The 13,020-nt window shown below is 46.4% G+C and overlaps 1 protein-coding gene across 1 annotated transcript; it reads right to left on the bottom strand.

Moving 5' to 3' along the window:
• Nucleotides 1-6,563: 6,563 nt before the first annotated feature.
• On the bottom strand, nt 6,564-12,698 carry LOC147123213 (uncharacterized). The gene is made up of 2 exons (XM_085965640.1): nt 11,715-12,698; nt 6,564-6,737 (listed from the first exon to the last, which is right to left on the bottom strand). The coding sequence occupies exons 1-2, from the start codon at nt 12,696-12,698 to the stop codon at nt 6,564-6,566; spliced, it is 1,158 nt and encodes a 385-aa protein (XP_085821766.1).
• Nucleotides 12,699-13,020: the final 322 nt, after the last annotated feature.

The following is a 13,020-nucleotide window of genomic DNA, read 5'->3' as shown; positions in this document are numbered from 1 at the left end:
AAGAGCCCCAGCCTGTTCAGTCTTCAAGGCAGAATTCAACTGAGTATGGCACCGAGTAGCCCATGCCAAACTGAAGTCAACGTGGGTCAACAGGAGAAACTGTCCAGTGGCTGGAGTCAAATCTGACACAAAGGGAGATGGTTGTGGTTGTTGGAGGCCAATAATCACAGCACCAGGATAGCAGTTCTTCAGGGAAGCATCCTCAGCCCATCCATCTTCAGCTGCTTCATCAATGACCTTCTCTCCGTCATAACGTCAGGAGTGGGGTTCTTCTCTAACTATTCCACAGTGTTAAACTCCATTCACAACTCCTCTGATAATGAAGCAGCCCATGCCAGCCGAGAGCAGGACTGGAATAAGATCCAGGCTTGGGCAGATAAGTGGTAGGTAACATTCATACCTCACAGGTGCCAAGTAATGACCATTTTGAACAAGAGAAAGCACAACCATCTCCCCTTTACCTTCAACAGTACCACCGTTGCTGAGTCTCCCACCATCATGGTTGGCGGACGGGACTGTCGTATGAGAAGAGATTGAGTAAACTAGGCCTGTATTCTCTTGAATTCAAAAGAATGAGAGGGGATCTCATTGAAGCATACAAAATTATTACAGGGCTTGATAGGGTGGATGCTGGGAGAATGTTTCCCTTGGCTGGGGAGTCTAGAACCAGGGGCCACAGCCTCAGGATAAAGGGTAGGCCATTCAGGACTGAGATGAGAAGAAATGTCTTCACACAGAGGGTGGTGAATCTTTGGAATTCTCTACCCCAGAGGGCTGTGGAGGCTCAGTCATTGGGTATATTCAAAACAGAAGTTGATAGATTTCTGACTAGTAAGGGTATCAAGGGATATGGCGATAAGGCCAGTGAATGGAATTGAGGCAGAAGATCAGCCATGATCTCATTGAATGGCGGAGCAGGCTCGAAGGGCCAAGTGGCCTACTCCTGCTCCTATTTCTTATGTTCTTATCAATATCTTGGGGGTCACCACTGACCACAAGCTTAACTCAACCAGCCCTATAAACATTGTGGCTACAAGAGGCTAGGTAATCTGCAATGTGTAGCTCACTTCCTGGCCCCTCAAAGCTTCTCCACCATCTACAACAACAACTTGTATTTATATAGCACCTTTAAAGTAGTAAAATGTCCCAAGGTGCTTCACAGGAGCATTATCAAACAAAATCTACTAGGCTCAAGTCAGGAGTGCAATAGAATACTCGCCACTCACTTTGATGGATGAAGCCGCAACAATGCACGAGAAGCTCAACACCATCCAGGACAAAGTCGTTCACATGATTGGCAGCCCCGTCACCAGACTCAATATCTGCCCTCTCCATCACCGACAATGGCCATCGTGATTTTATTGGATTAACGCCCCTTTTCATGTTGCGGCCAATTAGACTGAAAAATAACGGTACAGCTGACCTGATATTTGTTGTGTATGTACCTTTAAGAGAATAACTGGTCTCAGACTGCAGTACCGGCAGTGACCACCCCTGTATAAAAGGCGCTAGAGAGCCTCTGTTGGTTAGTTTCGTTTATGCCTTTCACCAGTAAAGATTTGTTTGTTTCTCTCCTGCTAGTCCGTGTCTCAATCATTCACGGACTTAACACTGGCGACGAGTTAGAAAGAACTTACCTACAACTCAGCAGCAGCTCCGACGACGTTGAAGGTCGGAAGAAAAAAAAAAATAGAGTCCATTGAAACTCGAGGAACGGGCGTTGACCGTCAATCATCGGGTTCAAGGCTTTGCAGGAGCGACGTTCCAGAGCCAGGCTGGGTTCCTCGGTCCGTGGTTTCCCAGCTAATCGGGCTGGTGGCAGGTAGTGCTCTGATCCTTCCTGGGCTGCAACGGGGCCGGGCAGCGAGTCGGGAAGCAAGGAGAGAGAGAGAGGGTGGAGCATACAGGGCACGGCCGGTGTTTCAAAGCTGGGCAGCGATCGGACCTCAGAAGAGGGAGGGAAGTGTTCCAGAGGGTCCGCTCCACGACGGGAAAATAATAAAAGAGAAAGAATACGCGTAAGAAACCGTGGAAAGCAGCGCTAACAACAGCGGGGAAGAAGGAAAAGCGCGGGAGGTGCCATTTTGTTAAATCGGAGAAGAAGGCAAAGCGCGGGAGGCACCATTTTAGATTTGCAAGATGGCGAAGACTGGCTGTATCACTGCTTTTGATAATACATTAGAGGACTGGACCACGTATGTGGAAAGAGCCGAGGTATATTTCGAGGCAAATGAAATAGCGGAGGGGAAAAAGGCATCAATATTGCTAAACGTAATGGGCGCTAGAACGTACGGCCTATTGCGGGATCTGATTACTCCAGCCAAACCGAAGGCGAAGAGTTTTAATGAAATTGTTGCTGTTCTACAGGAGCACTTAAACCCTGCACCGCTGTTGATAGCAGAAAGATTTAAATTCCACAGGAGAACTCAGCACAAAGATGAGAGCAATGCTGAGTATCTTACGGAACTACGCAAGCTATCAAAGCACTGCCAGTTCAGAGCAGGACTGGCAGATACCCTACGGGACAAATTTGTCTGTGGACTCCTGAATGAAGCAACACAGAAGAAGTTACTCGCAGAAAAAGAGCTGACACTAGATAAGGCTTTCAGCGTGGCAGTATCGTATGAAGCAGCAGCCAGGGGAGCTGCAGAAATTCAACAAAAACCACAGGAATACAGCACCCACGAAATGACACGGGGATTTGCAAAATGTTATCGCTGCGGCAGAACTAACCATGACCAGAAGGACTGCTGGTCCAAAGACAAAATATGCAGACAATGCGGGAAGATTGGACACATTGCACGAGTTTGTAGGTCTGGGAAGAAGACCAGCGACAACAAAAAGGCTACTAAGGAACCGTACAAGAAAGTACAAAAGATGACGGACAGTAGTTCCGAAGACCAGATGAGCGATAGTGAATCCGAGAACAGGAGATTAAGCTGTCTCAAACTTCACAATGTAATTGCAAAAGAGGATCACCAAACCATTTGGGTCACCCTCACGATAGCAGGGTCCCAAGTTAAAATGGAATTGGATACAGGATCAGCGCTAACCGTCATGAATTGACGAGACTATGAGCGGCTATTTTCACACATACCCTTGAGAGAGACATCCATCATCTTGACGACGTATACGGGGCAAAAAGTATACCCCAGAGGAAAAATAAGGGTGCCTGTCAAATACAGTGGCAAGAAAATACGGAAATTGTATCTCTACATACTGCCAAATGGTGGACCACTGTTATTGGGACGGGAATGGATCAGGAAGATAAACTTAGATTGGCATTCCATTCATGCAATGACGGTGGATGGTAAAAAAAAATGAAGACGTCACTCCTGGACGATTGTCAACAATCTTAGCTAACGCCAAAGAGGTATTTCAACAAGAACTGGGCACGCTTAAAGGCGTAACCGCCTCGTTAAAAATAGAAGAGAATGCAGTTCCCAAGTTTTTCAAAGCGAGACCGGTACCATATGCAATTCATCCAGCCGTCGAGGCAGAGCTGGAGAATCTGGAGAAGGCGGGCGTGTTGTCTAAGGTCGACTGGAGCGAGTGGGCGACACCCATCGTTCCTGTCATGAAGAAAACGTTAAGCAATAAGTCCGGAGAGCCAAGGAAGATTCGCATCTGTGGGGATTTCAAGGTGACGGTGAATCCTGTCCTTCACACAGTACAATATCCTCTTCCAAGGATAGAAGACATCTTCGCCTCACTGTCTGGAGGGAAGCGTTTTACAAAAATTGACCTAGCACAAGCATATTTGCAGATGGAGGTTGAAGAGTCCTCTAGGAAGTATCTCACGATAAACACTCACAAGGTCTTTACCAGTATCATCGATTGGTATTCGGAGTAGCATCGGCTCCGGCGATATGGCAAAGAGCAATGGAACAAGTCCTGCAAGGGATTCCGGGGACTCAGTGTTACTTGGACGACATCCTTGTAACAGGTGAAGATGACAGTGAACACCTTAACAACCTAGAACAGGTGTTCACTAGACTACGGGAACATGGGCTGCGAGCCAACCGCCCCAAGTGCGAATTTTTTAAGAAACAGATATCGTATTGTGGCCACGTGATTGATGAAGAGGGGTTACATAAGTCCCCTGACAAAATTGAAGCGGTTGTTAAGGCCCCAGCGCCTGAAAATGTGTCGCAACTGAGGTCATTCCTCGGGTTGGTGAATTACTATCATAAGCTTTTGCCGAATTTGTCGACAATTCTGCATCCACTGAACGCCCTGCTACAAACGGGGATAGCATGGAAATGGAGCGATGATTGTAAACGTGCTTTTCAGAAGAGTAAGGACTTAATCACTTCAAAGGAAGTATTGGCTCACTACAACCCAGCACTGCCAATCAGGCTGGCGTGTGATGCGTCTCCCTACGGCATTGGGGCGGTACTGTCACATAAATTCCTTGATGGTTTGGAGAGGCCGATAGCTTTTGCGTCACGCTCGTTAACTTCTGCCGAGCGTAACTACGCCCAGATTGACAGAGAGGCCCTCAGCCTAGTGTGGGGGGTGAAGAAGTTCAATCACTATCTGCACGGTCAAAAATTTACTCTACTAACCGATCATCAACCTCTTGTCTCCATTTTCAACCCTCAGAAGGGCGTACCGATGATGACAGCACAACGGCTGCAGAGATGGTCCCTTTTCCTAGGGGCACACCAATATGACATTGAGTACAGGGGAACTAAACAGCATGGAAATGCTGATGGATTGTCACGTCTACCGTTGCCGACGGTAGAAGAAGAAGACCTTGCAGTGGATCCAATGGAGTTATTCTACTCGACCATAGTCGAATGTCTCCCTGTGACGAATGCAAACATAGAAAAGGAAACACGGAATGACCCGACACTATCACGGGTCTATGATTTAACGGTGAAGGGATGGCCAGCACATGGCGAACCACTGCTGCCAGCATTTTCGCCAAGAAGAGAACAGCTGTCAGTGTGCAGAGGAACCTTGATGTGTGGATCCAGAGTAGTAATTCCACCTAAGTTGATGGATAGAGTGCTCAATGAGCTTCATGAGGGTCATCTGGGTGGGGTAAAAATGAAGAGCTTAGCCAGAGCGTTTGTGTGGTGGCCGGGAATCGATAGAGAAATCGAAGAGATGACCAAGAGCTGTGCAGGATGCCAGAAGGTCCAAAATGCCCCACCACAAGCTCCTCTGCATCCATGGGAGTGGCCCTCATCTCCATGGCAAAGGGTGCACATTGATTTTGCTAGTCCCTTCATGGACTCGATGTTTTTAATTGCGGTGGATGCACATTCAAAGTGGCCAGGGGTAATAAAAATGTCCTCAACCACCACGGAAAAAACTATCGCAGTTTTACGAACCATATTCACCAGGAATGGGCTGCCTGAACAGATTTGCTCTGACAATGGACCACAGTTTGTGTCTGAAGAGTTCCGGAGGTTCTTAAAGAACAATGGTGTTAAGCATTACACATCTGCCCCATATCATCCAGCCACTAATGGATTGGCCGAGAGGTTTGTCCAAACATTCAAGAAGGCTATCAAGGCAATGTGTAATGAAGATATGCCCCTACAACACAAGGTGGACAACTTCTTGTTTGCCTACCGGAATGCGACACATGCGGTTACCAACCAAACTCCAGCCATGATGTTCTTCAATCGAAGACTACGATGCCGCTTGGATTTGGTTAAGCCAAACGTCTGAAGAGATGTGGAGAACAGGCAGTTTCAGAATATGAATGAAAGGCCGACCAGGAGTTTTAAGATAGGTCAACCAGTTTTGGCCCGGGACTACCGCACTGAGAAATGGCAGCCAGGAACGATTTGTACACGACAAGGACCTCTCATGTATACCGTGGACGTTGGGGAGAGCATTGTAAGACGCCATGCTGACCAGATTCTAGAGTCACTGGAAAACATCAACTCCACACCACGATCTGATACACCTGGTAATGAAATCGACGTTCCAATTGCAGCTACCGCAGAACCGGTAATATTGGAAGCAGATGAACCAAACAACGACATTGATTCCGACTCAACATTGCCAGAAGAACCTGATACTCCAAAGAGGCGTTATCCAGACAGAATCAGGAAGCCTCCTCAAAGACTGAACTTATAATTGCTTAAACTTAACCAATGTATCTAGCAACAGTAATTGTGATTGTAATTCGTTATCATTAGTTGTTAAATGAATGTTATGTACTGTTTATCTAAAAGGGGAGGAATTGTTGTGTATGTACCTTTAAGAGAATAACTGGTCTCATACTGCAGTACCGGCAGTGACCACCCCTGTATAAAAGGCGCTAGAGAGCCTCTGTTGGTTAGTTTCGTTTATGCCTTTCACCAGTAAAGATTTGTTTGTTTCTCTCCTGCTAGTCCATGTCTCAATCATTCACGGACTTAACAATATTGACGTGATTTATGGCCCACACAGGACTCTCAGACCAACAAAGGGGCCATTAAAACTGTGGAGCCTCACCCCTGCGGTCTGGAAATTATTCTCAGTTTTGCCATCTAGAGTCCTGTTAATGTCTGAAGTGTAAGATATAGCCTAGAATGCCTATACATGCTTATTTAGATATTTTACATATTGCAAAGGTTAAGTATCCCAGAATCCTTTTCCAACAGGCCAAGAAGCCCTTGATGAGTTGTAGCAGCTACTAATCTCCCACAATCGCCAGACAAACAGGCTGCAAATAACAAGACAAGAGGGAAGTCCTTGATTAGATCCAGCAAGCTATCAATCTCCCACAATAGCTAGACTAAAAAGAATACGAACAAGATAAGCAATAAGTGCCACATAAACAGGCAGAGAAGGAATAGAGTCCGAACGTCAACATTTCTCTCAGTGGAACCTGGTAGTATCGAGTCTGTTGTATTAATCACTGTAACTTGTGTTTTGCTAGTGAGTCAGCTTGTTAACTCTGTGACTGCTGAGTGTTCTTTTAAATCTGTTAATAAAATAATCCCACTATATATCCATATTGGTTTGGTCTCCTTCAGAATCTCTTACAGTAAGCAATTACTTTCAGGATCCCACCTCTAGCTACATGTTAAGGGGAAAGCATGGCAATGGCTATCCAGTCAAGATGCTCATGGAGCCGAAGGCTCATGGGTGGTGGCTGCCCGGTGACAGTGGCCAGGGCAGACAGAGAGCAGCTAGTGGCTCAAGTGTTTGGATAATGATACCCTGTCCCCCACCCAGCCCTCATTTCCCCCCGCGCCTCCCCCCCGTCCAGGAAATCTGAAAATGTTTTGCCATGAACTGATCCTCATGAAGCTGTGTCTGCAAAGAATGACAGGCAAGATCGAAACAAACAATTGAACTTTTATTCAGTACAACAGTACAATAACCATAAATTAGCAAACAACATCATGTAAATTCAGGAGAGAACAAGGAACTTTCATCACAAAAACTCAACAAGAGGCAACTACTGTAAGGGGTTCTAAGATCGCAGAGGTTTCTCTCTCTAGAGGCCTCTCTCTCTTGCACAGTAAAAACCTTGAGTGGTTCGACCCACTCGCCCCTTAGGTTCTATACACTGGACTTTGAGACAGGAACTACAATGTAGAGAATACTCTATAGATCAGGTTTAATGAAAACGAAATGAAATTTTATTGCATAAAAGAACAAATTGAATGTAAGCCAATAAGGTACATGGGAGGGAAAAACAAATCATAATACAGGACTAACCAATGTATATACAGGCATGTTATACTTTACAAAAGTCATCTCGAAATGGGGAAACACACGGAACATCGAGGGACAACAACTCATAATTAATTATACCCCAAATGCCCACCCCCTAAGCCTAGCTAGATCAGATTATGAGGGGCCAGAAACATGCTCACCAATCCAATGAGAAAGTATAATATTTTGAAAGGTCTGCATTTTGATCCTCTCAGGCGTCCTGTCTCCACGTGGTCAACGCTGCGGACTGCGACACTCTCTCTTCTTCCTTGAGGTGAAGGTCATGGACAGGCTGGATGCTGGCAGGCCTGGACGTCGGCGTGGACGGAGACCACCTATTTGATCATGGTCAGATAGGTTTCTTCGCAGAGCCCAGCTGGTTTACCATTTTCAGATAGGTTTCTTCTGAAGGGCTGCTGTCCTTCGTCTCATCAACAGCCCGGGGTTTGTCGATGGTCTCCCAATGGTTACCCCGGGGCGGGACGCAGACTCGAATCACCTTCTTGGCTGGTCTCCGGATCGACGTTCCTCTCGAAAAAGCAAGCTAGCTCAAAAAATTACCGACCAAGCTCCAAGAAGCTACCAGCTACAAGCTACCGATGGCTACCCCGGGACTCCAGTTATACTTTTCCGTGGAGGCCCTTTTCTCCCACCAAATCAAGGTTAGTCTTTGTTTAACTTTTGGCGGGCTTGTAGCACAGCGGGGTAGTCTTTGTTTTCAAAGTATCTTCGGATGGCCGGTAACTGCCATCTCTGGTCTGGAACGACCCTGTATTGTCTTTAATGTCCTTCTGATGTCTTAAACGGTGCTTGATGTTCCCCCTATGAATATGAAACTGTTTCCCTTTGTCTGGGTAAACATTTTGATGGCCTTTATCTACAGGCCGATCTGATCGGACCTGCATCCAATCTATATGTATGGGGCTCTGTCTGGTTTCGTTTTCCCTGAAACTGCCTTCCAGAACCTACTGTGGGCTGAATCCACAAAAGCTGTCTGGGGAATGCAGAAACCATTTTAAAGTGTCCCAAAAGCTGGTCATGGGGTCTGGCGGCCATTTTGTGTGTCCCTTTTTCTGGGCTTCTTTTAAAACAGTCTTTAAAAGTTAAGGCCTTTTCTGCCAATAGACCCTTATAGGACAATGTTCAATTTTGCGAATTCCACACTACTGAAAATTGAACTGTTTTGAAACCAGCAGTCACAAATGGCGAGGCCCGCAACCATCTGCAGAAAGCAGCATTGTTGGGCAGCAACCAGGAAAGTGGTCGAGGATTAAACAGCAGCAGTGGTAACACTGCCTTGAAGTAGTCAGTTATAAAGTAGTGCATAGTATTAGAAATAATGCAAAAACTTTTATGTGGCAACACTTTAGGTACAATTGTTTCTAACAGTTGTAAATAACTATTCTATAATGAACGTGTCTGCATCATTGCCTGTAAACTAAGCTACAGCAGTGGTAATACTACGTTGAGATATTAAATTAAAAAGTAGTGCATAACATTGGAAATTGTGCAAAACTTTTCCTGTAACATCACTTTAAAGGGAAATTTGTTCAACAATTTTTGAAAGAACAAAATGTGTCAACATCATTTCTTATACACTTAAATTTCAAACTATTTACAAGCAATTCTGTAGTCCTAAGGCTGACTCAGAGCCAATGAGGTTGAGAATGAGCAGGAGGAAGAGGCCCCTACAGGTAGGCGACGCCCAATCCCTCACACCCCTGCCTCCCAATGCACCCTGGTGCCTGACAGGTCGACTCTGACCATGAGCTATCTCAGTCCCGTCTAACCAAATCGCCGGGGACATGGCTGCAAGTGGGAAGGCATGTGCGCCTGCTGCAGGGCGAGAGGGGCTGTGCGGCGGTGAGAAGGTGGCACTCTAATGGGTGGGTGCGAGGAAGGTGGCCACTGTCACATGTCCCCTCCATGTCAGCACCCTCATGGTGCAGTGTGAGGATGTGAGTCCCCACGCCACTTCTTCCGTCCAACCCCCCCCCCCCCGTCCCGAGGAGGTGCTTAACCACCTTGTCCTCTTCCTGGTCTTGCACAGTCACTGCTGTAGGGGGTGGTGTGTGGGGTCAGCCTCACCTCTGACTTATTAGTGGTTCAAATCGCTCCCACTCCCTTGGTTCTAGACCTTGGACTTATTTGGGGGTTGTGACAAAAGTGCAGCAGACAACTGGTTTTGGTGCAAGAAACTTTGAACTTTATTCAAGAGAGAAAATACAACACAATAATCTTAACACGCTAATAAAATGGGGAAACACTTCGACATACACAAGGGAAAAATTACAGTAGACAACTACCTCACTCCTCCCAATCCCACCTTACTAGCTAAGTTAGGCTCTAAAGAGACCAGGGATAATGCTCACCAAAACGGCTCCTTGACAGTTGAGCTGGTTCGCGATTTCGGGGTTTGCTAGATGTGTCAGTTGGGGCCTGCTGTACCCCGGACACGATAGAGGACTTCACCTGCGTATCTGGTCAGTCTTCGCGAGCCCGCTGATGCGGTAGGGTGCGTTTTGGATCTATCAGGTGAGTACCCAATTTTCTTTGGTTAGAAATAGGGCTTAGAGTCTTTTGAACAAAATCTTACCCAGGAGTAAGTCAGGATAGTTTGAAGAGTGGAAAAACTTGCGGATCTTCGGTTTCTTCCAAGTTGGTTTTTCATTGGTCGCAGTGGCCCAATATTACCCGGTTGGCTGAGGGTAATATTCGGTTGGTTGTTTCATGGGGCCCTTGGTGCCGCGAGGTGTCCAATGGTGTGTTACTTCTTTGAGAAAAAGAACTGCTTTGAGATGCTTGCTCCTTGCTCCTTGATCTTGAAGTTACTCGACGGTGGCTCTTCTTGAACTTGTACTTGGAACTGTTTTCGTGGGGCCCTTGGTGCCGCAAGGCTTTGAGTTTCCTGTGGGGCCTGAGATTCTTTGTAGGTTGGCGAAGTGATTTGTTTTATGCATGTTTTTTTGGATGGGTCCTGTGAGGCTGTTTTTCCGTGGGTCTATTGTTAGCATGTAAATTTGCTGATAGGGGCTGAGTGACGTTTATAGTTCCCCCAGACAGTTTGACTATCTCGAATACTCAAACTGTCTACTGCAGAGGTAGATCCCAAATTCTGTAACAGCTTTTTTCCAAACATGCCTGAACATGCCTTTTAAAATGCCAAGTCTGTTTCTGACCTTGAATCTCCTTGTTAGGTCCAACATGCCCTTTTATCACTCCTGAAGTTTTTAGCGAGTGTCCAAGGTCATTTTAATAGGGTTTTCCTTCATTTTGGGGATCTGTTAATTTTGAGAATCTTACAGTTCCCCCCTGTGATACTTTACTCGCTAGAGTATCATACTGGGTGAGCAAAATTGCTGATCCCTGAGAACCAACTTTCCCCTGTATTTTACCTATCTAAAACCCAAAAACACCTTTAGGTGTCGTGTTCAGATACATAAAATTTGGTTACATTCATATCCAAGCACGGAGGGAGTCCAACACCCCTGCACCACTTGGAAGAAAAAATATGGTAAATACATAGAAAAGAAAATTCATGGTCACAATCTTTATTTTTAATAACGATTAAGGCTCGTCTCATACCTGGTCATGTAATGCACGTCCCATGCTCTCTCATGTTGGGATCGGAGCATTCTGTCCCTCCCCTTGCACTTTGTGCATAGTAAGTAGAAAACTATACCGAGCTGGCAGACCACTAAAATGTGGGAAGCCATTCTGATCCAAGAAGGGACCTCTATATTTTCAAAAATATCCCACCAGGGTGGAACTACGATATCCAAGATCTTGGCCCCTATCTCGACTGTCTTCTGTTCTAGTGTGTAGAAATGTTTTTGTGATATAACAACTGCTTTTAGTAGGGCGGTAAGATGTTCGGGTAGAGGTGGAATTTCATAGCCGAAATGTGCGATATAGTTTTGCAGGTTGGTGATGTTTTCAGTTACAGTGAGGTGAACAGTGGAGGGTTCAGGAATGGGGACAATCCGTTCCTGGGCCACTTGAACTTCTGCCTCAGGTTTAAAGCAGAAACTGCAGTCACTTACCGGACACCAGATGTGCTGTCCATGCTGGTAGTGGGCCGCACTTGTGGTGACACAATATGTCCCACCTCCTATGAATGTTACCTGCGGGGGAACATGGTCTTGTGCCATTACCTCCATGGTACAGTTCACAGGTTGTGCGCCAGCAGCTTTAAACCCGCACTGTGGTCTAGAATAGGCGTTCAAGTGCTGGGGACACAGGATTATGTGTGCACCCCGGCTCCGGCACCCGGAGAGGTCTGTACCTGTCATAGCGTGCTCCCACTTTATGACATAAGGTGGGACCGCTGCGAAACGGACGTGTGCACCCCCTTGAATGACTCCAATGTTCTCCACCCTGTATACCGGTGCGGGTCGGGCTGTCCCACCCATGACCGGCATCCTCACTAGTATCCCCATGATAGTGTGATTGGAACATCCACAATCTACTGGGACAGGGTAGGCTTCAGAGGCTAGACGAAGCTGACATGGGCTCAGCAAATTATTAAATGGGTGGATGGCTGCGAGGTGCTTGTTGCTAATCCAGGAGGGGACTAAACCTTGTTTTAAATCCTCCAGATTGCTGCAGCCCTTGCCCAGCAACCATGCCCCGTATAGCACACACACCTCATTCTGTGCAGCCTGATCCGAAGCATTCCTATCCTCCCGTATGAGTGCATTTACTGTTTTAGCATGTCTCTCTAGCTCAGCAATGATTTCTTTTAAATGGACCATCACAGCTTGGTCCTCGTTTAGCTCTGAGCCTACCACTGTGTTCTCCTCTGTTAGGATCTTTCGTAATTGGGTTTTTAAGCCATTTATCTGCGTTTGCAGTTCTATATCATCCAGGCTATTTATTACAGAGGCTCCTGTATTATAAGTGGTGAAAATATCGTTCCAGGTTCCCTTTCTTTGTCTCCCCGCGCCCATAGTATGCTCAGCCTGTAGAGTGTATAGCTCTGCTTTGTCTACGTTGGTAAAGTCAAATTCGTAAAATTTCCTAAACATTTCCTTTAGTAGGGCCTGGTCATAGAGTCATAGAGTCATAGAGTTATACAGCACAGAAAGAGGCCCTTCGGCCCATCGTGTCTGCGCCGTCCATCAATCCCTGTCCAGTCTAATCCCATTTTCCAGCATTTGGTCCATAGCCTTGTATGCAATGGCATTTCAAGTGCTCATCCAAATGCTACTTGAATGTTATGAGGGTTCCTGCCTCTACCACCCTTTCAGGCAGTGAGTTCCAGATTCCAACCACCCTCTGGGTGAAAAAGTTGCTCCTCAAATCCCCTCTAAACCTCCTGCCCCTTACCTTGAATCTATGCCCCCTTGT

Source organism: Somniosus microcephalus, chromosome 2 (assembly GCF_052327205.1).
Source record: "Somniosus microcephalus isolate GS21.2 chromosome 2, FLI_Smic_1.0, whole genome shotgun sequence".
Taxonomy (NCBI): Eukaryota; Metazoa; Chordata; class Chondrichthyes; order Squaliformes; family Somniosidae; genus Somniosus; species Somniosus microcephalus.
Note: the sequence above shows the minus strand (reverse complement) of the source record. Positions and strands in the feature narration are given on the sequence as shown.